The sequence below is a fragment of the Myxine glutinosa genome, chromosome 1 (assembly GCF_964187855.1).
Source record: "Myxine glutinosa chromosome 1, kmMyxGlut1.1, whole genome shotgun sequence".
NCBI classification, from domain to species: domain Eukaryota; kingdom Metazoa; phylum Chordata; class Myxini; order Myxiniformes; family Myxinidae; genus Myxine; species Myxine glutinosa.
The window spans coordinates 195,349,581-195,370,539 of record NC_136261.1 but is presented as its reverse complement, the minus strand read 5'-3'; the positions used below and the strand labels follow the sequence as shown (position 1 = coordinate 195,370,539).

Sequence of the window (20,959 nt, the reverse complement as noted above, 5' to 3'; positions counted from 1 at the left end):
CACGGAGAGTTGGCACTGAGAGTTGGCACTGAGAGTTGGCACTGAGAGTTGGCACTGAGAGTTGGCACTGAGAGTTGGCACTGAGGAGTTGGCAGCTGGCACTTGGCACTTGGCAGTTGGCTGCCAGCACTCCCGCGCCAGCACTCCCACAGAGAGTCGAGTCAAGTGGAGTCGTTTGCTTTGTGCAGCCCTGCGTGGGACCTTTGGAGCAAGGGAGCTCGTGGTGTGGGTGTGCCGTTGAACCGACGAGGCCTGGTGGTGCTCGGGGCCGTGGAACTTGGAGCGAGGCATGCCGCGGGACGAAAGGAGCCGGTGTTGGACGGCGGCCACCAAGACGACAAGGACGAGATAAGGCCGTACCCGCGAATACACTTTGCATAAAACTAAAAGACGTGTTATTTTCGTATTCATCTCCCTCGTATCGTGTTTGGTATCTGTTGTGCGTGGGATCCCCATTTAGGCTTAGTAGAGTTATTAGTATTACCGGCGCGTGCTTTTTTCACTGTTATTACTTTTCAATAATAAATCCTTATATTATTTTCTGTATATATCTGAACGCAGTCTCCTGGGTGTGGATTTTAATAGATAAGGCTGCGGAGCTTGCTGTGTCCGCCATTCCGCGCGTTTAACTTTGTGTTGATTTGGAATCCGCCATTGAGTTTTCGCCTCGGGAGTGTAAAGCCTCGCAATCGGCCATCCGCAACTGTGGTGTTAATCGCGGTTGCGTAACAAGGTCATGAAAGGTTGCGTAACAATCATCAGCAAGGTCATGAAATCCATCTTCGCAGTTACATCTCTTCGCAAACGTCCATCGCAAGATGTCCATCTTCGCAAACCAAGGCCTTCCAGATCATTGGAATCTCCCGCACTGAAGCTGAGTCTATGGTGTATCACTTTGCCATCGCAGACAGGTCGGTGGTCTCTGCCTTCTACCACTTCCTTTCTGGTCTTCCACCTTCTGCTCTTTTCGTGGTTTGTCTCCCCCAGGTTTCTGCAGGGCTCATGGGGTCCATCATCAACCCACTTCTAGTGAAACTACCTAAATCCAGGAGAACTGCTCACCTCCACTCATTTGTCCTCTTTTTTCCCCACCTGTGAAATCAACTTCCAAAATCTCTTCAATCTCATTCTCCCCTCCAGGTATTCAAGACAACTGTTCCCCAGCACCTCAGTTCGTCCCCAATCCTAAACCATGATCTTTTCTACCCTTGTTAACCACACTCAAACCCCTCCTCCTTCCAATTTTCCAGTTTTCACTCCTTGGAGTTTTCATCTGTATCCATTTTGTCCACTCTTTGCATGCTTTTTTCCTCCTGTTTTTGTATGTTACACCCTGATTCATTCTTTGTACTAACTCTTTCATGCACCTCGACTATGTATACAAAAAAATACACGTTTTAAGTTTGAAAGTGTCACCTTGATTGAGGATAACACTCGGTGTATTTGTGATGTAAAGATAGAGTCTGATAAGTACTCGTATTTTCCAATCGTTTTCAAATCAGAGAATGCCGGCTGGCATGGAAACCAAAATGCAATTAATCAGCTTGCCATGTTATATCTGGTAGTGTTTTTCTTGTCAAAAGCATAATTTGATCATCATGAATCTGACTTGAGATTACATGGGGTGGTGTCAAGATCGCTTGTAGCGTGGAGATCAGTTGACATGAATTGCTCAACTTCTGTCTGTGAACACTTGCAAAGCGTTTCCACTGCCAACTTTGTTGTTTTTCTACATTTAATCCCAAATTACAACATAGTCACAACAAACGTTGACAATCCATTTGACATGGCACGAGCCATTTCAACTGTATGAGCCTTCGTGAACTTTATATAACTAGCAACGGAACCTGCCCTACGGGCAGGGCTTCAATTGGGAGGCCCAAATGAAAAGGCAAAATATCAGAAATTGAAGGCTTTTTTTATTTTAAACTATTCATATAAACATCCGTTAAATCATATCACACGCAAATCATCAAATCACAGTGATGTGGTTTTTAAAAAATTGAAATTCTAAAAATACTGTTTAGATTTTGATGATTTGTGCGTGATATTTAACGGATGTTGAAATAAATTGCGCCTCCCAATTGAAACCCCACCCTTAGGGCGGGTACCGTTGCTCATCATATATAATGGCGATACAACAATCTTTACCGCTTTGCTTTGAAGAACGGGAATGAAGGGGGAGGAGCGTGTTAATATGTCTGGTTGAAGGCTTTGGGTGGTGAGGGGATTTGAAGCCAGATTTTAATCTTACAGCCGCCATATTGGTGCTCACCGTCACTGCGATGCGAAGCGAAATACGCCTCAGAGCTGTCACATTCACAATCGCTATGTCGTATGTACTCCCGATACGTGTACCAAATTCCCGATACGTGTAACTGTACCAAATCAACAGTTAAAAGGATTTTGAGCCGATAGGTGTTACGGCCTTGGAAAGATCGATGGAGACAGCGATCTGTTAGCGTATACACCGCCCAAATAGCTATGTGGAATTCTCTCATATAGAGATTAAACGTCGTTTGAACTTTGGCCGAGGTCATTATTTACTTTTAATGATGTTTATATACGAATGATGTTTAATGATGTTTACATTGGTTTTGGGTGTCCTTTCCGCATATCTCGTGGGATTGTGAGTTGGAGAGACGGCCGTGATGGTGGGGAGGGGGTTAGAATTCTCTCAAGCAGGGATTCAACCCGTGTTCTTATAAAAGGTCTTTGTCCGAGGTCACCGAGTCCGATCGGTGCAGCCGTGCAGCGATCGGTGCAGCCGTTTGTGCGGCACCCGGGAAAACAACATCGTCACAATGAAAACATCGTCACAATGAACGTTATGCAAATGTTATGCGGGAGTCCAAACCTGCGAATGATGGAGACCAAAGCTGAAATTGGAAAAAACTAAATAGCCTATTTTACTCCTGGAGATCCCAGGATTTACCCACCCAAAATATCGTTGCGATCGGTTCAGCGGTTTTTGCGGTACCTTCGAATGGACAGACAGACAGACATTTGGTGAATTATAGTAAGATTTGCCGAATGAAAACTAAGCTATTTCTGTGCTTGATTGAGTTCACTTAGCCAAGTTGACTTGGTGGTTTTTTAGGAGTCCTTGGGTTTGTCAGCACTGCAGTTTTGAAACTAGAACTGCACTCGGTAGAGTGCATACTCCACTTATAGGTCGGATCTGCATCCGGGCCTTAACCAAAATGTTATCAGTTTGTTCTTGTCACCTACCCAACTCATTCACCAAGTTTCCTTAAAGAATTAATAAACTCCCATATCCGGATTCGGATTTTCACCAATATCTAATCAATTTGGCTGTCACACTTATATGTCCAAAAAGTTTGGACCAAATTTATCCATAATGTTTTGAGATATCCCCTTATATATTGATTTTGGCCATATCTCTCAATAGTGACAAATCACTTAAAAAATTATAGTATCCGCATCTGGACCTTCACCAAAATCTAGTTAATTCGTACTTGTTTTGTCACACACCCTATCTGTCCACCAAATTTCATTCAAGTCCATCCATAACATTTTGAGATCTTCTGCTCACAGACAGACAGAGGTGAAAACATTACCTCCGTCCACCTTGGGTTACGGAGGTAATAAAAGAGACACTTAAAGGATCATTCTTGATTGTGAAGTTTATCTACCAATTGCAGTTTTTTTCTTCTTCTCGACCAGCTGTTCGGATAACAAAATGGAGCATGCAGGCCCTTTGTTGCACAGTGCTCTCACAAAGATCATCAGTGAACACAGAGAGGTGAGGAATGGAGAAGGGAATGATGAGTTAAAGGTGGGCAGTTTGATTGGAATTACATGGAAAGGAGGAAGAAGAATGCATTTATTATATATATAACTAGCCATGCAACTGCACTTGACAAACATTACATGTCTATCTAAGTCTCATTGAGTATTTAAAATGAAGGGAAACGTGTGAAAAAAGGATATCTCATAACATGTTGTTGTTGTGGCTTTAGTTGTTTAAAAATTGTTATTTGTGTGCTCCTTCCATGTCTGTCACGCTTTATTATGAAGGATTCCTGTTGTCATACTGTTGTAACCACTACATTAAAGTTCAACAACTAACCCTAACAACAACTCGCCCAACAATGGACGGAGGCCCTCAATGTCAGTCATGAGGTCAGAGCTGTCTCTCTGGACATATCTCATGCTTTTGATAGTCTGGCATCCTGCTTTACTCTCCAAATGTGCTGCTTATGGCATCCAAAGCCAACTCCCCACATGTCGTAATGACTTCCTCTACTCTTGTAGCCAACGTGTGGTACTTAACGGAATCCTTCCATCTCCTCATCCTGTCTAGGCCGGTGTGCCTCAAGGCAGTGTTCTGGGCCCAGTCCTATTTCTGACCTTCATAACTGATCTCTCTGGATCTCTGGAAAATTTCCTTTATCTCCACCCTCTTCTGTGACATCCCTCATCGTTCAGCTAGGCAGGATGCCTCTTCCTTCTCTTCAGACCTTGACAAAATCACAAGATGGTCAAACACTTGGGATATGTATTTCAATCCAGCCAAATCTCACGCACGCACGCACTCACTCACTCTCTCTCTCTCTCTCTCTCTCTCTCTCTCTCTCTCTCTCTCTTGAAAGGACCCTCTGGCAAACTCTCCCTTCAACTTTCTTAGCAATCCTTTTAAGGAAGTTCAGTCCCTCAAGCTACTGGTGTCACTATCAGCCAGGATCTTTCTTTGGCCAATCACATTCAAAGTTGGCCTCCAAAGCCAGTCGCCAACAGGGCATCCTCTGAAATACAAAGTCCTTCCTTGGCCATGGTACGAAGTCCTTCCTTGGCAAAGTCCTTCCATCGTGCAAAGCCTTTCCTTGATTGCCTACAAGGCTTTTGTCTACAACTTGATGGAGTAGTGCTGTCTCCTCTGGGGCGACCGACTCCCCTGCCTCACACCTTTCTCAGCTTAACGCCGTGGAAACCAAGACTTTTCAAGATCATTGGAATCTCCTGCGATGAAGCTGGGTCTATGGGCCTATCACAGTATCACATTCCCATCGCAGACAGGTCAATGGTCTCTGTCTTCTACCGGCCTTTCTAGTCTTGCACCCTCTGTTGTTTCACCACCTCCTCCCAGATGTCTGCAGAGGGTGCACATGGTCCACCATCAACCCTTTTCTGGTGAAACTGCCAAAATCCAGAATCATTGCTCACCTCTACTCATTCATTCCTCTTTTTTTAATCTGCCTGTGGAACCAACTTCCACATTCTGTTCAATCTCATGCTTCCCTCGTTAATCAAAAATCCCCAAACCCTCCCTCTTCCAAATTTACAATTTTTCCTTTCTGAGTTTCCTTTTGTATCCATCCATCATTGTCCACCCCGTCTGTCCTCCCCTACCCCCAATTCCTCCCCACACCCATTGTTTGCCTTTGTTTTGTTCCATCCTGATCCATTCAGTGTCCCAGCTCTTCCACAAGCCTTGATTGTATTCAAAAAAAATATATAGAAATGTTGCTTCGTCCTCTTTGCTTCCCAAAAGAGAGGCTTTTCAAAGCAGGAATTTTTGTGACTAAATAACACCATTTTTTTTTCAAGTGTATCGATGACTAGATTTCCAACGGTATCATTTATATTATTCTACAAGAGCAGGAACCTGTCAAAATAAAGTGTGACACAGAAACATACACATACAAAACCACACAAACACACACACGTACACACACGTTTTAGTAATAGAACATTTATTTTCAATTTTTTCTCTCCTGCCTCAAAATCCTCTTTAAAATATTTCCACATGTCAGGGCCTCAATATCGCTTGTTTTGTGAAAAGATCATTTTCATTTTGTACCTTTCACCCACCTCCGTGTTCAAATCCCAGAAGGATAAATTAAGAATAAAAAGCTTTATCATGGAGATACTTGTACTTTAGAGAGAACATTATACCTGTTGTTTCCGAAACAGTTATCTCGTCATATTGTATCTTTCGGCACATTTTGCCATAGTAGGCCTCTGGGCCATTACCTTGGTGAAATAGATGCCCTGTTCAATTAAACGGGATGTCGATGGTATGTATAATGGGTTGTGGGCCTTACAAAGGGTATTGAAAATGTTTTACAAATGACATATTTACAATAGTCGAACAAATGCCAAGGATTTAAAAAAAAACTATTCAATACATAAGTGTATGTAATTTGGGAAAAGACTACAGATCTACATTTCCAGGTAGTGGACCAAAAAAATGGAAACGCCAATGTAAAGTCACTTAATAGGGCATTGGGCCACCATGTGCAGCCAGTACGGCCTGTATGCACTGTGGCACAGAATCCACCACCGTCTGGAATTCTGCAGGAGGGATGCGACACCATTCTTCCACGAGAAAGTCGATCAACTCAAACGTGTTTGATGGAGGTGGAAAACGCTGTCTCAGGCATCATCCCAGTATATCCCTTAAATGCTCGATTTGGTTCAGATCTGGTGACTGAGAAAGCCATGACATATGGATAATAACATCAGTGTCACGCTCAGTAAACCATTGGGTTGACCACACGTGCTCTGTGGATGGTGGCAATGGGGGTCTCCTCTTGCAGCCATGCTAGCCATAATAATAGGCAACCAGGCCTAGGCAGAATTTTTATACATGACCCTAAGCATGCTGGGATGTTAATTGCTTAATTAACACATGGGCCACACCGATTTGTAAGCTGTTGCTTTGTTTCACTCATTTATGCAGGTGTTTTTTTTTTTTTTGCCCACTACCTGAATGTCTATTGGTAAGGAGGTCAAATTGGTAAGGAGGTCCATGGTAGAGAGGTGTTGCTTGGAGGAGAGGCCATGATTATAAGAGGTGGAATGGGGAAGATGAAGGAAAGAGATTGGCCAAATGCTTGGCAGACCAAAAGCAGCAAAATGTATTCCAATTAAAGAGGTGAGCAGTGATCCTGGAAGAAAGAGATCTGCATGACAAGGTTGCGGCCTGACATTGTCATCTGGTCAGTTGCATCATGGAAGGTCATCTTGTGGGAGTTATCAATGCCTTGGGAAAAGAACATGGAGACGGTGCATGAGAGGAAGAGAGGAAGTATAGTGAGCTGGATGCAGAGTGTAGGCCACAAGGTGAAGGGTTGGCAAGTTTATTGGCAGACATTTGAGGTGGGGTGGAGAGGATATCTTAGTGATTCTTTTTATGTGTTTCTGGCTTCACTTGGAGTGTGTGGGATGGTGAGAATGCAGATGGGTGAGAATGTGGTTTTGGTCACGTGGGCCACACCTGTGTGGAAGGGCTCACTCTGGATTTGGAGGAGGTCAGGACAGTATATATGCAGGCAGGTCGAGCAGTGTAGGTTGTGAGGGTGGTTGTTTTGTAGTTCCTTCTGCCCCCACTGGAGTGGTGACTGAGCTGGCTATATGTATGGAGCTATATTTGTGGTGTGGTTGTTCTGTTTTGTGTGTGGTTGTTTGTTTTGAGTGGTTTATGTTGTGAGGCTGGTTGGTTGGTTGCTTGGTGGTTTCAACTGCCCCAATAGGAGAGGTGACTAAGCGTGGAAGTCTAGAAGATGTATGCTTTTCTGATGGAGATGTGCAGTACCCTCCATACATATTGGAACAGTGAAGCCATCTGTTATTATTGCTATATACTGTCGTGTGACTACCCTGTAGTGAACACCGCAGGGTGTCACAGATGATCAAACGAGCTTAACACTCCGAGGCATTCAATTCAATATGACAGTATTCGTTATACGCATGGGAAAGGGGGGATGACGAACCTACCCGGACGGCCTCCACCCAACGTCCTCACACCTGGACAAATTAACTCAAACCGAGACGGATTTAAAATGTACAAATGAACAGGTTTAATGAAAGAAATGCCGGTTTGCGAAAACATACCTGAACAAGCCAAGATCCTTCTGGGAGAATGTCCTGTGGACATATGAGACCAAATTAGAGCTTTTTAGTAAAGCACATCATCTCTATGTTTACAGAAAACAAAATGAAGCCTTCAAAGAAAAGAACACCTTCCCTACAGTCAAACATGGAGGAGGTTCATTGATGTTTTGGGGTTGATGTGCTGCCTCTGGCCTTGAATGTGTGCATGGCATCATGAAATCGGGAGATTACCAGGGCATGAAAATGCCAGATAAACTTAATTCCTTAATGGAGCGCTCCCATACAGACCCGAATACAGACAAAGGATAAAATAATTGAAAATAAATGTGTTATTTAGTGAGCACTTAGCTCAAATCGGCTGGTGTATCTCGTCAGGAATCGTCAAAGATCATCGGAGGCCTTGGCAGGAAACGCACGTTCGTTGGCACGCAGCGTGTGGGCAGGAAAAACCAGGCCTCCGTGTACAGTTCGTTCTTCCAGCTGCGCTTATTTCGTCGTCCTCGCGTGGGAAACCGCAGCTCTCGGTCTGCGGCTCTTTCTCCTCACGACCACTAGCAAGATGTCCTCACGAGAACTAGCAAGATCTCGGAACACTGCCGTTCGTGATGAATGTGCAACTGTACACTGCGACCGTTCACCACCAGTTGCAAAACAAGAAGAACCAAGAGGACATCAATGCTGAAAGAGAGAATGTCGATGCCGAGAGAGACCAAAATGCGACCATTTGCTATGAAATCCAGAATCAGAAGAAACAAGAAGAGAAGATGTCCACCGTTCCAAGTCTTTTGTATGCGTGGCTCTGACGTCATCCGTGCCTGCTTCACCAATCCCATAGTCCCATCTTACCAGTCTCTGTGCCCATCAAATCCCTGACCAATCACCGCTCTTCTAGGTCTGGCCTCACGAACCTGCCTGTCCTCTGCGCTCACCAAGTCGGTGTTATCCACAGTAGTGCTTCACTCCTGGTTTCCGGTTGGTTTTTAATTAGTGTGCTTAATGGGCGATTTTTTACTCGGTGTCTGTAGTGCGGTCTCATAAGGAACATAGGAAAAGATTACAGAGGCAATTACAAACAGGGAATTAATTACCCATAATCCCTCACTAATTAATAAGCCCCACCCCTCTGATGGGGACGAAGATCCAAGCTTACCCGACATCCGGTCTACACAAATTCCCTACTTATGATACATCGAGGTTTCTTCTTCCTCACAACAGTCGGAGCACACTAATCTATACAATCTACCTGGACTAAGGTATCCCTACCCCCTACAAACGTAACAATACTCCAGAAATTTGGGTGAGATCAAAAGATTAATATGAGGCAAGAGTACAGAAAGTCAGCTTTTATTTTTTGTTTTTCAGATGCGTATGTTTTACCATTGTACAAAAATAGCACTTTTTTGCATGTCGACAAGAGCTTTGCGTTGTTGTTGTTGTTTTTGTTGTTGGGGTTCTTTTTGGTCGATTTTTGAAATGTGCACCCATTGGTCGAACAGCTTCCGGACAACACTCCCATCTGTCGCTTTAATACACCCCTCATAATACCATGACAAAATGATATGGGCACCATTTTGGTTTTCTTGGGGGCCTAATACATCAGGCCTGTTGACCTCTGCTGATTATACACTGCCACGGTATGTTGTGTAAGATCTCCATTAGCTTTGTTTGTGCTGAGAGTTATTCACAATGAGTGACCCCCAAAATCTAATCATACTTTTTAAAGAAGATACTCCAACTTTAGTTTTGTTTGTAGCGAATGCCACCAACATTTTTTTTCCCATGCCATCCCTACATCGAGAGTACTAGCACACTCTCTGATATTCTATTCACCTGCAGTTTTTTTTTGCATTTCTTTAACTCTTGTGAGTATCTTGTTTGTTAAACTTTTTGAATGTTCCATGTAAGTGCAAGTTCAATAAGTGGTATGTATAATCTTGAAAGAGTAAATTAAATGCAATTTATGAAAAGGGTTAAGAGATTGTGTTAAGTACTGATAATTAACTTTGAAATAAAATGGGAATGCAACTGGTTTGATGGGACAAGACCTTTATCTTTGATTATGTTTATTCATCTATCCTGTTTTTCTATCTTGGAAATCTCTTCCGTTGGTTGTTATCTCCATATATGGGTTTCAGAAAGTAGAACGGAGCCCTCCCAGGTGTCTCAAAGGAAGAAGAGGTGTGTGTGTGTGTGTGTGTGTGTGTGTGTGTGTGTGTGTGTGTGTGTGTGTGTGTGTGTGTGTGTGTGTGTGTGTGTGTGTGTGTGTGTGTGTGTGTAATCATGGGCATTATGATCATGCGCATTCCAAAATCATGGGCATTAATATGGAGTTGGTCCCCCCTTTTGCTGCTATAACAGCCTCCACTCTTCTGGGAAGGCTTTCCACTGGATGTTGGAACTTTGCTGTGGGGATTTGCTTCCATTCAGCCACAAGAGCATTTGTGAGGTCGGGCACTGATGTTTGGCGATTAGGCCTGGCTCGCAGTTGGCGTTCCAATTCATCCCAAAGGTGTTCGATGGGGTTTAGCTCAGGGCTCTGTGCAGGCCAGTCAAGTTCTTCTACACCGATCTCGACAAACCATTTCTGTATGGACCTCGCTTTGTGCACAGGGGCATTGTCATGCTGAAACAGGAAAGGGCCTTCCCTAAACTGTTGCCACAAAGTTGGAAGCACATAATCATCTAGATTCTAGAATGTCATTGTGTGCTGTAGCGTTAAGATTTCCCTTCACTGGAACTGAGGGGCCTATCGCGAACCATGAAAAACAGCCCCGAACCATTTTTCCTCCACCACCAGACTTTACAGTTGGCACTATGCATTTGGGCAGGTTGCGTTCTCCTGGCATCCGCCAAACTCAGATTAGTCCGTCGGACTGCCAGATGGTGAAGCGTGATTCATCACTCCAGAGAATGCGTTTCCACTGCTCCAGAGTCAAATGGCGGCGAGCTTTACACCACTCCACTCGACGCTTGGAATTGCACCTGGTGATCTTAGGCTTGTGTGTGGCCGCTCGGCCATGGAAACCCATTTCATGAAGCTCCCGATGAACAGTTGTTGTGCTGACATTGCTTCCAGAGGCAGTTTGGAACTCGGTAGTGTGTGTTGCAACCAATGACAGACGATTTTTATGCACTACGCGCTTCAGCACTTGGCGGTTGCGTTCTGTGAGCTTGTGTGGCCCACCACTTGGCGGCTGAGCTGTTGTTGCTCCTAGACGTTTCCACTTCACAATAACAGCACTTAGTTTACCGGGGCAGCTCGAGCTGGGTAGAAATTTGTTGAACTGACTTGTTGTAAAGGTGGCATCCTATGACAGTGCCACGTTGAAAGTCACTCAGCTCTTCTATATGGCCCATTCCACTGCCAATGTTTGTCCATAGAGATTGCGTGGCTGTGTACTTGATTATATATACCTGTCAGCAATGGGTGTGGCTGAAACAGCCGAATCCACTAATTAGAAGGGGTGTCCGCATACTTTTGGTCATGTCGTATATATATATATATATATATATATATATATATATATATATATATACACAGTGTGTGTATATGTATGTATGTATATGATGTGTGCATGTGTTTGTCTAATATTTGTGTACACATGTAAAAAAAAAATAAAAAAAATACTAATCCCATCACCTCTAAAGTCAATGTGCTTCCCCCCATGAATATTTCTCCGTTCTGTTCCTTCCCTTCTATGCATTTCTCCACATGACATTTAAAAGTTTTGTTTTCTTTTTCTCTGTTCTGGGCACTTTTGAACAATATATATGATGCTGCATCAGAGAGTATAGAAGATATCTCGTTGCCTGTACTTGAAAAATATATTGTTTTTTGCTTAGCAATGTGTATATGTAGCTCATCCTATAAAGCTTAGCAATGTGTATATGCAGTTGTTGCAGACGTGTGTTTGTGTCTGCTCTGTAGGATCCTCGGCTGAGGAATCATGCCTATTCTGCCATTGGGAAACTAGCCCTGTGAGTATCATGTCCTTTTCCTTTCCTTGCCCTTTTCCTTTCCTTGCCCTTTTCCTTTCCTTGCCCTTTTCCTTTCCTTGCCCTTTTCCTTTCCTTGCCCTTTTACAGTGTTGAGATGCATAACTCTTCTGAAAACATTTCCTTCCCCCTCTTTCTCACCACCCACAACCTCTGAAGTCGAGCTCCTCAGCTATTTAGTCGAGACATTGGCCTGACGCAGCAATTCATGGAAGCTCTGTGCAAGGTATGTTTTGTCTGTGTCAATCTCCCTACTCATAATTATTGTGAAGAGTGAGAAAATGATTGAGCACTTTGGCTTTTGTACAAATAAAAACTGTATTGCCTGTTTTGAGCAGAGGCTCTGCCTGTTGACTGATCTACCAGAATCATTTTGAATAGTTTGAAAAGGATTCTAAAAGGCACCAGCATGCACATCAGTGTCCCCCACCCCATCTATCCCCAACCCCAATGCATCTCTTCCCCCATATATGCTGTCATCATGCCGACTGGTTTCACAATTTTTAGGGCATTGTGAAATTAAAATTTGGTGTTCCCATCTTACAGCATGGGGAGGGGAGGAGGTGAGGAGGTGAGGTAGGGCGTTGGTTGCCATTAAAGGTTCCGTAGTGTTTTTAATGAAGAGTAGGAAAATTTTCGCCAGTGCCTTGAACAAATTCCAAATTTTGCCAGTCGAATGCCGGACTTTGCTGGTCGATTCCAGAAAGTCTTGGGCCCGAAATGTTCCTCCCACCCAATCCCGTAAGAAGGTTGGAACAATTTGATGTTAAAGAGTAATAAGGTTGAATTGACAGGTTGTGGATGAAGCACAGGCATGATCAGCCAAAAGGCCTCCTTCTGTGTCCCAATCCAGGTTTGGAGATTGGTTGATAAAGGAATGGAAGAATTGGGGAGGTTAAACAGGTTTAGAAACCTGGATAAATTTGCACGCATTGTTTTTCAAAGGTATGCATCTTCTATATATAATGGAGCAAATGTTGGACAGCTGGCCTGACACCACCCACAAATGTAACCTGAACAAAATCATACTTCTGCCATTTTGGAGCTATGGTAAGTCTCTTCAGCAGTGTCATATTCACAATTACCATGCCCTCCCTATAAGCTTTCCATTCAGTGTGAAGCAACCAGAGTGTTTGTTGAAAGGATCATCAAATATTGAAAGGTTGGAACCGATAGGCGTCATGGGCCTTTTGAAGGTGACAATACACATAGGCCTCAGGCTTCAGTTCTTCGGCTTCAGACCTCTGGTATCAGCTTGTTACCAGTGCATTTTGAATTATCCAAGCTGTATAACCACAATGTATTATACATGCACATATGAAGTACATATGTTTTTTTGCTTCATGTAAGGAGCTGAGGTTATTTTTTGTTTTACTGAGCGATTGAGGCAGCGGTCTGCTGCCTATACCCCACCCAAATAAAGGGATGTGTCGGAATAACGTGTTGCACACTTGGAACAAGATCTTCCATATGCCGGGTACTCTGAAAGTGTTTGTAATATTAGGCTTTAGGCTCATTTTCTGACCTGCCAATATCACTATAACTACAGCTTGTGCTCAGCCACACTGAATGACTTTTGTAATTGTGAGTGTTGCCAAAGTTTGTGTTTGTGTACTCTGCAGACTTTAGAATTTTAAATACTGTATCACCAAAGATGAAAAATAAATTGACTTTGATCAGATTTGCATATTGCGAGAAAATATGAAAAGCAAATCCCCTGGCACGGTGGCACGTCAGGTTTGCTGCAGTGATAAAATGTGTTTTGGAAACTGATTGCTTAGAATGTCATTGAATAACAGCCAAATGCATCACAAATGTTGGTGTGACATTTATCGGTATTTTGACTGTTTGATGCATCTTTCAACTTTTGTCATGTAGCTTCCCCATTGTTATTTTTTGTGCATAATGATTGCTTATCATAAAAATTTTCATTCATGTAAAGTAATTTTTTTTAAACATATCCATTTACATATTCTCACAGTACACTTGTATGATGTCATGTGTGTCTTCTCTCATGTGCAGTGTGTGGTGCTAGAAGCATCATTGCTTTGTGCCACTAAGTTGCCAACCCCTTATAGTTAAAGGCAATAATATTTTTTGGAATTTGGTCAGGATACCAGCAGTAACTCACCTACACGTCACGAAGGACAATGGGAGGATACTTATTGCAACCAGCTTATGTAAGCACATGAGACACCCAGCTTAACGTTCATCCAAGTGACGGCACACTTTGTGATGCAACACCCTGCTTATGAAGCACCATTCCAAGTTTTTAGTCTGTTCAGGTATCGCACCCATGCTAGAGAGCTCAAAGGTAAGTGCACCACCACTGCACCATTCTTTCAAGAGACTCAGGACATCATGAGCATGTTTTTTCAGACAGAAAAAGATCAAAACCCTTTTGGCAGGCAGTAAAAATCAGCCAAAGATATTGTGCTCTATTTCAAATCTCAGTGTGTTTAAATCACGAATTGGCCCAGCAGGGCATCTCATACTCTCCAGCAGCTTGAAGGAGGATGTATCAGGAGGATGGAGCATCCCTCTAAGCCAGTGGTTCCCAAACTTTTTTGGTGGCGACCCTGAATACAATCTTGTCCTGGTCTGGCGACCCTAAACGCTGTACATGCAGTGTTAATACAACATGCATTTTAAAGGCCATTTTCCCTGCTAGAGCGGGGGTTAGCCTTGTGGTCCCCATGACAATCTTCTCCATTTTGCCCTATTTTCTGCATCTCTCCTTGTTAACCCCCTTGCCCGCATTTCTTCTTCCACCATCTTTAGCCAAGTCTTTCTCGGTCTTCCCCGTCTTCTACTTCCTTCTACATTCATTTCCATCACTCTTCTCAACCAGTCACTTTCATCCTTCCTCAACACATGACCAAACCATCTCAACCTGTTCCTCTTCACAGCATCAATCACAGGCTCTATTCCCATCATCTTTCGCAATTCATCATTTGTCTTCCTCTCTCTCAACGATACTCCGCACATCCGTCGAACCATTCGCATTTCCACCCTTTCCAACCTTCGTTGCTGCTCTACGTTTATTACCCATGTCTCGCTCCCATAAATCATAACACTTCTCACACATGCAGCATACACCTTTCCCTTCAGCTTCAACGACACTCCCCTCATCATCAGCACGCCACTCAATTCCCGAAACTTCTTCCATGCACATCTCACTCGAGCAACCGTTGCCGAGTCTGATCCACCTTCTCCATTCAGCATGTCTCCGAGGTAGCAAAATGTTTTCACACCTTCCAGCTTCACACCGTCTCCAAGATCCAACTCAACATTTCCTCCATCTGCAGCTCCCTCTGTGCACACCTTACATTTGAATGTAGCTGCCACACTGGTTAATGACCCTCTCAGACCACTACATTTTTGATGAACCCACTCAGCGCACATTGTACACTGAATGGAGTTCACTCCGACACCCTTCCTACACACAGCACAGGGCCACTTCCCAGTTCTTTCCACCTCACCACATGCTTTACCACTTGCCATCACCTTCGTCTTTCCGATATTCACCTTCAGACCTTTTGTCTCCATACATTCCTTCCACGTGTTCATCTTTTCCTTCAGTCCATCCATACTTTCCGCAATCAACACCAGATCATCTGCATACAACAACTCCCACGGTAAACCCTCCTTTACGTTCTGAGCCAGCACCTCCATCACAGCTACAAATAGTAGTGGACTTAGTACCGACCCCTGATGCACTCCCACCTTCACCTCAAACTCACCACTGTTCCCGTCCTTCGTCCTTACAGCTGTGCGCGCTCTGTTGTACATTGCCATCACTACTCTGATCAACCATTCCTCCACTCCTAACTTCCTCAATGCCCATGTCAATACTTTGCGTGGAACCCGATCGAATGCTTTCTCCAGATCAACAAACCCAAGAAACAACTTCTTCCTCTTCTCCATGTACTTCTCCTGCAACTGCCTCACAATGAAAAGCGCGTCTGTCGTTCCTCTTCCTGGCATAAATCCAAGCTGCATTTCGTCGATCTTCACTTTCTTCCTTATCCTCCTCTCCAACACCCTTTCCAATACCTTCATTCCATGCTCCAATAACTTTATCGCTCGGTACGAGCCACACTCCAGAGGGTCACCTTTCCCCTTGTATAGAGGGATGAGGGTACTCAGTTCCCAATCCACTGGAATGCGGCCTTCTTTCACCACCAGATTACAGATCTCTGTCATTCTCTTCACACCCCAACTTCCTGCTGCCTTCAACATATCTCCCACAACTCCCGTCGGCCCTCCCGGTTTTCTACCCTTCATTGCTTTTATCACTTCCTCAACTTCCTTCTCAGTTATCTTCTCTGCCGGTCCTAAAACTGGATTACTCTCTATGTTGCCATCCCATTCATTCTCAGTATTCAACAGCATTTCCATATATCTTTTCCATCTTCCTTTAATTCCATCTGGGTCGACAACGATTTGTCCCACTTCATCCTTCAAGCAGCTCACCCCCATCACATCACACCTCTCTTTCGCTATCTGCTTTGCAATCCTGAATACCGCTCTCTGACCCTCTTCCGAATCCAAGCGTTCTCCGAACATTTTCCTACATGCCTCCTGCGCCTTTGCTACCTCTTTCTTTGCAGCCTTCCTGGCTGCCTTATAACTTTCATGCTCTGCTGTTTCTGCGCCCGTTCCCTTCGCCTTCTGCCACTCCTTGAACTTCTTCCTCTTCTCGTCAATCCTCTTTCCAACTTCATCATCCCACCACCATGTTTCCGAGTGCCTCGGTGGTCCTTTTGTCCATCCACATACCTCACCAACGGCTCCCAACAGACTAGCTTTCATTGACATCCAACCACTTTCAAGCTCAACCACATCATCCTTGACCCTACTCAGCCTCTCTTTTAATGCCTCCCTTACTGTCACCTCTTTCAACCTCCAATTTGGGCAGGTCATGATTTATACGAAGGATTACTCATTTACAAGGTACCACAAGCTCTTTAGCATCCTCAAGGAAAGGCAATCAGAGGGCTGGTAGGATATCGTAGATGACCATATACAGCAGTAGTGTTAATGACCTATCATTTAGATACATTGTGTTTATTCATATAGTTTTATTGAATTAATTACCAACACATAATGATTTTCAAAGAGTTTTTAATTGGGCAAAATGAAAAACAAATTTACATGAAAATGAGACTTTATTACACAATCAAAGATTTTCTCAGTGGCTACCGTAATATTGCTTCATTTTGTGGGTTAGCTCCTCTAAGTTTGGTTTTATGTTGATGGACAGAGCACAAGTCATGCTGAGGATCCACGTGGTTCCTTGCTTTAGTCTTGATTGTAACAAAACCTGAAAATCCTTGTTCACACAGATATATTGCTGGAAAAGGGAGAAGAGCTGTTTCAGCCTCCCAAGTCGGAATGGGCTTATCCTCAAGTTGTGTCCAAAATTTCGAATACGGGAGCTTTTCAAAGCGTTGCTTCTGCACTTGATTTTCCTGGAGTTCTATAAGTTATTCTTGAAATCCCGGAATATCTTCGACTTCACTGACGTCCACATTGAACACATTTCTGATCCAACTATGCTTCTTGAAGTCGACGTTTTCTGGAAAATACCTGTCCATTTCTTCCTGAAGGTTCTTCAGATGATCTTCGAAAATACTTTTGATGTCAACAAGGGATATTTCTGAAGCATCTTCCAGCACAGCACTCAGTTCTGGAAAGGCAGCCGTTTTTCCTTTAGCCAGTTTTTCTCTCCAAAGAGCAAGCTTTTTCTTGAATGAGGCAATTTTTTCACCTATGTCCACCATGGTATGATTACAGCCCTGCATGTCTGAATTCTGTTCATTCAGGTGCATGAAGGTGTCACCCAAATAGGCAAGCTTTGCCAGCCAAGCAGCATCTTTAAAGCAGTCTGCCAGTGCATGTCTCTTCTCACGTAAAAAAAAATTCAATTTACGTTTTTAGTTCAATAACTCTTCCGATAATCTTCCCTCGAGAGAGCCAACGAACATCAGAGTGGAACAGCAAGACCTGGTGATGTGATCCTATCTCTTCACACATTTTATGGAAAATACGTGAGTTTAAAGCCCTGGCCTTCACAAAATTAACAATTTGGATAGCATTATTGAGAACTACATGGAGGTCCGGTTGCAAACATTGAGTGGCAAGGTTTTCCCGATGTAATAAACAGTGAATTATGATATCAGGGTTTTCTGCTTTAACACGAGTAACAAAACCCAAACGACTTCCCATCATAGATGGAGCTGCGTCAGTGGACACAGCCAAACAATTCAACCAGTCTAGATCATGTTTCTTGAAAAAATTGATCATCATATTAAAGATGTCTTCTCCAGTGGTGGTACTTGACAGGGCATTGCAGGAAAGAAATTCTTCCAGAATGTCGTCTTCTCCTCTGTACCTTACAAAAACCATAAGTTGAGCGTCACCTGCAATGTCTACTGATTCATCCGTCTGCAACTAAAATGTTCTGCTTTTTCAGTACACAATCAGTTGAGCCAAAATATCATCCGCAATGAGATCAATTCGACGTTTGATGCTATTGTCAGAAAGTGGTACCGATTCAATCTTCTTGGCAACATCTGCTCCGCAAACAGTTTTCACCATTGCCACTGCTGCTGGCCTCACCAGCTCCTCTCCAATGTTATGGGGCTTTTTGCATTTGCAATATACCACGCCACTTCAAAGGACGCCAAGGAAGCTTGCTCCAGAGAAAAGGCTGAACTCGAGGGAGCATCAATCCGACTTCGTTTTACCTGTTCCTCTTTGTCTTTCCAGTAACTCAGTGGCTTTTCGACAAAGTTTGGATGAACTGAATGCAAATGACACTTCAATTTGTTTTCCTTCATAGATTCATTGGTGAGGACTTGCAGGCACTGAACACACTGAGGTCGGACATTCCCAGATTTTTCTCTCATCTCGGTGAAGCCATATTTCAAAAACGCAGGCTTATACAGCAGTTGTGTTTTGCGTTGGGCCATTTTTCCAGTTAAAGATTAGACCTGGAATGAAAAGAGTTATAAATTATAACATTTTTAGAAAACATTGGAAATTGTTCAAAAAGTTTAAAATAACCAATTGTAAAGTTAATTATTATTAATTATTATATTATTCGACTCCACACACAGTCACATTCATCAAAAACCACACGTAAATAAAGACAAGTTAGATGCAGGCAATACTTACTTTGTTTGTAGTAACTAGATCTCAGCATTCACTAAACAAGTGAAAGCATGACTGTCAGATTGTGAACTGTCGACACATGTGAAAATCGAATTTCTTATGTGCAAAAAATTGGTTTTCTAGAACATTCTTGAATGATTCAGAATAAAAAAGAAATTTTGGCAACAGAATATAATAAAATAAACTCCAGTGATAAAACGCATCTGGAACAGTTATGAATGTATAAAAATCAAACATTTTTTATTTAAATAAAAACGTTTAACGAATAAAAACAGTGCATTTGATAATTAAGCTCAAAGCGCTAAAATTACAGTGCCATCTATAATATCGCATTCAGATAAGAGTGCTACTTAACAACAGGCTCCTCGCTGTTCCGCTTGACGCATGAGTATTGGACGTGAACGGACTCGAACATCATTATATTAAGCGTATATGGATGCTGTTGTCTCCAGCAATTCCCCAAAACGTACTTGATGGTAACGTCAACGGTGTTATCCGAAATCTCAACACAGCACAGCATGCCCATTAGGCCTCCAAAAACCCCGTCTCTCCTTAGCTCCTCCCACTCTTCAAAACCAATCATCATTTCTGTTTCCCATACATATGAACTATAACATGTAAATTCCAAACATAAATTACATGTGAATTATAACACGTGAATTCCAAACCCAACAGATGCTATATTATCCACAACTATTCTACTTTAATTACTATTTCAATAATCCTTCATATTGTGCCCGTGAAGTAATCCCCTTATAACACTGTAATATTTCTTTTTTTGAGACCGTCCCGCGACCCTCAGGAACACCCTTGAGACCCTCATTTGGGTCGTGGCCATGGGTTAGGGAACCACTGCTCTAAGCCCTAAGGAGTCTAAAGAGAAAAATTTGGATTATACAGAGAGGTTTAAAGTTCCATTTTTGCATACATAATATGTTTATGGCCCCTTAAAGTTATTCAGGAAGAGGTTTTGGGTTTGATAAAGGCATCAGTCATTTTGTATGGGTATTCTAATTTCTTTATGTACATTTGTGCATCTTCTAATATTATCTTGTTTCCTGCTTGCGTGTCCTGTTTTATAGGAAGATCCGGATGGCCGGTTAGCTATTCAGGAGGCTTTGTCTTTAATGGCTGGTGCCTATAGCTCCCTGAAAGGTGCTGACCTGAAGCTCATGGAGGCTTTGGTCGAGGGTTACATCGAGAAGGTACATGTTTGACTTACCTGCATGACTGGGGATTATTTAAATGCTTTAAAATATCAGTTTTTTCTTTTTCAAAGTATAATCTGTACTCCAGTTTTTGTTTTATTAGCTTGATCTTCTGAAATTTTGAAGTAAACTAATTTGGAAAATGAACTCGTGAATATGGAAAGATGAAACAGATTATTGTGACCAAACATGCTAAAAATTAGGCTTTGTGGGACCCAATAAATCATTATTGTGACCTCTTGCGACCCAAAGTAGCATGAATTTGACTTTGTATGACCTCTACCTCAGCCGGAACCTCAAGCTCGGCAGGTGGCCGTGAAATTTGCCAGCCGTGTGTTTTCCTCAGACCACATTCCATCACGTTACCTGTTGTTACTTGCTGCTGGGGACATGTGAGTTTTGTCATTTTACTGGTGATTTGTTCACCTTCCAGCTGGTAACAAGATAAGTGTTTAATTATAGGGATGGTTTGAAAATTAAAATTTCCAGTCATTATGAAGGTTTTTGGAATATTTTACCAGTGATCTAAGGCTCACGGAAGTGATTTCAGGCTCACATCTTGGAGGGTTTGTAATATTTCAGAGAACATCAAACTAGGTTGGGTAAGGTAAATTGTCGGTGAGGAGGGCAGTTGAGGGCATGCAGTTATGTAAAAGAATGCAAATGTATTTAATTGATATCTGCATACGTTTTACTTTCTTTTAACTTGCTGTATA

General features: G+C 42.9%; 1 protein-coding gene across 1 annotated transcript in view; it reads left to right on the top strand.

The window, feature by feature from the left end:
- The window catches only part of ECPAS (Ecm29 proteasome adaptor and scaffold), a 305,571-nt gene that overhangs the window by 73,104 nt on the left and 211,508 nt on the right, over window positions 1-20,959 (top strand). Inside the window, exons 11-15 of the mRNA XM_068124669.2 lie at window positions 3,688-3,766; window positions 11,789-11,838; window positions 12,016-12,082; window positions 20,118-20,240; window positions 20,532-20,635. Of these exons, the coding sequence (XP_067980770.2) occupies window positions 3,688-3,766; window positions 11,789-11,838; window positions 12,016-12,082; window positions 20,118-20,240; window positions 20,532-20,635 (423 nt within the window). The remainder of the gene's footprint in view (window positions 1-3,687; window positions 3,767-11,788; window positions 11,839-12,015; window positions 12,083-20,117; window positions 20,241-20,531; window positions 20,636-20,959) is intronic.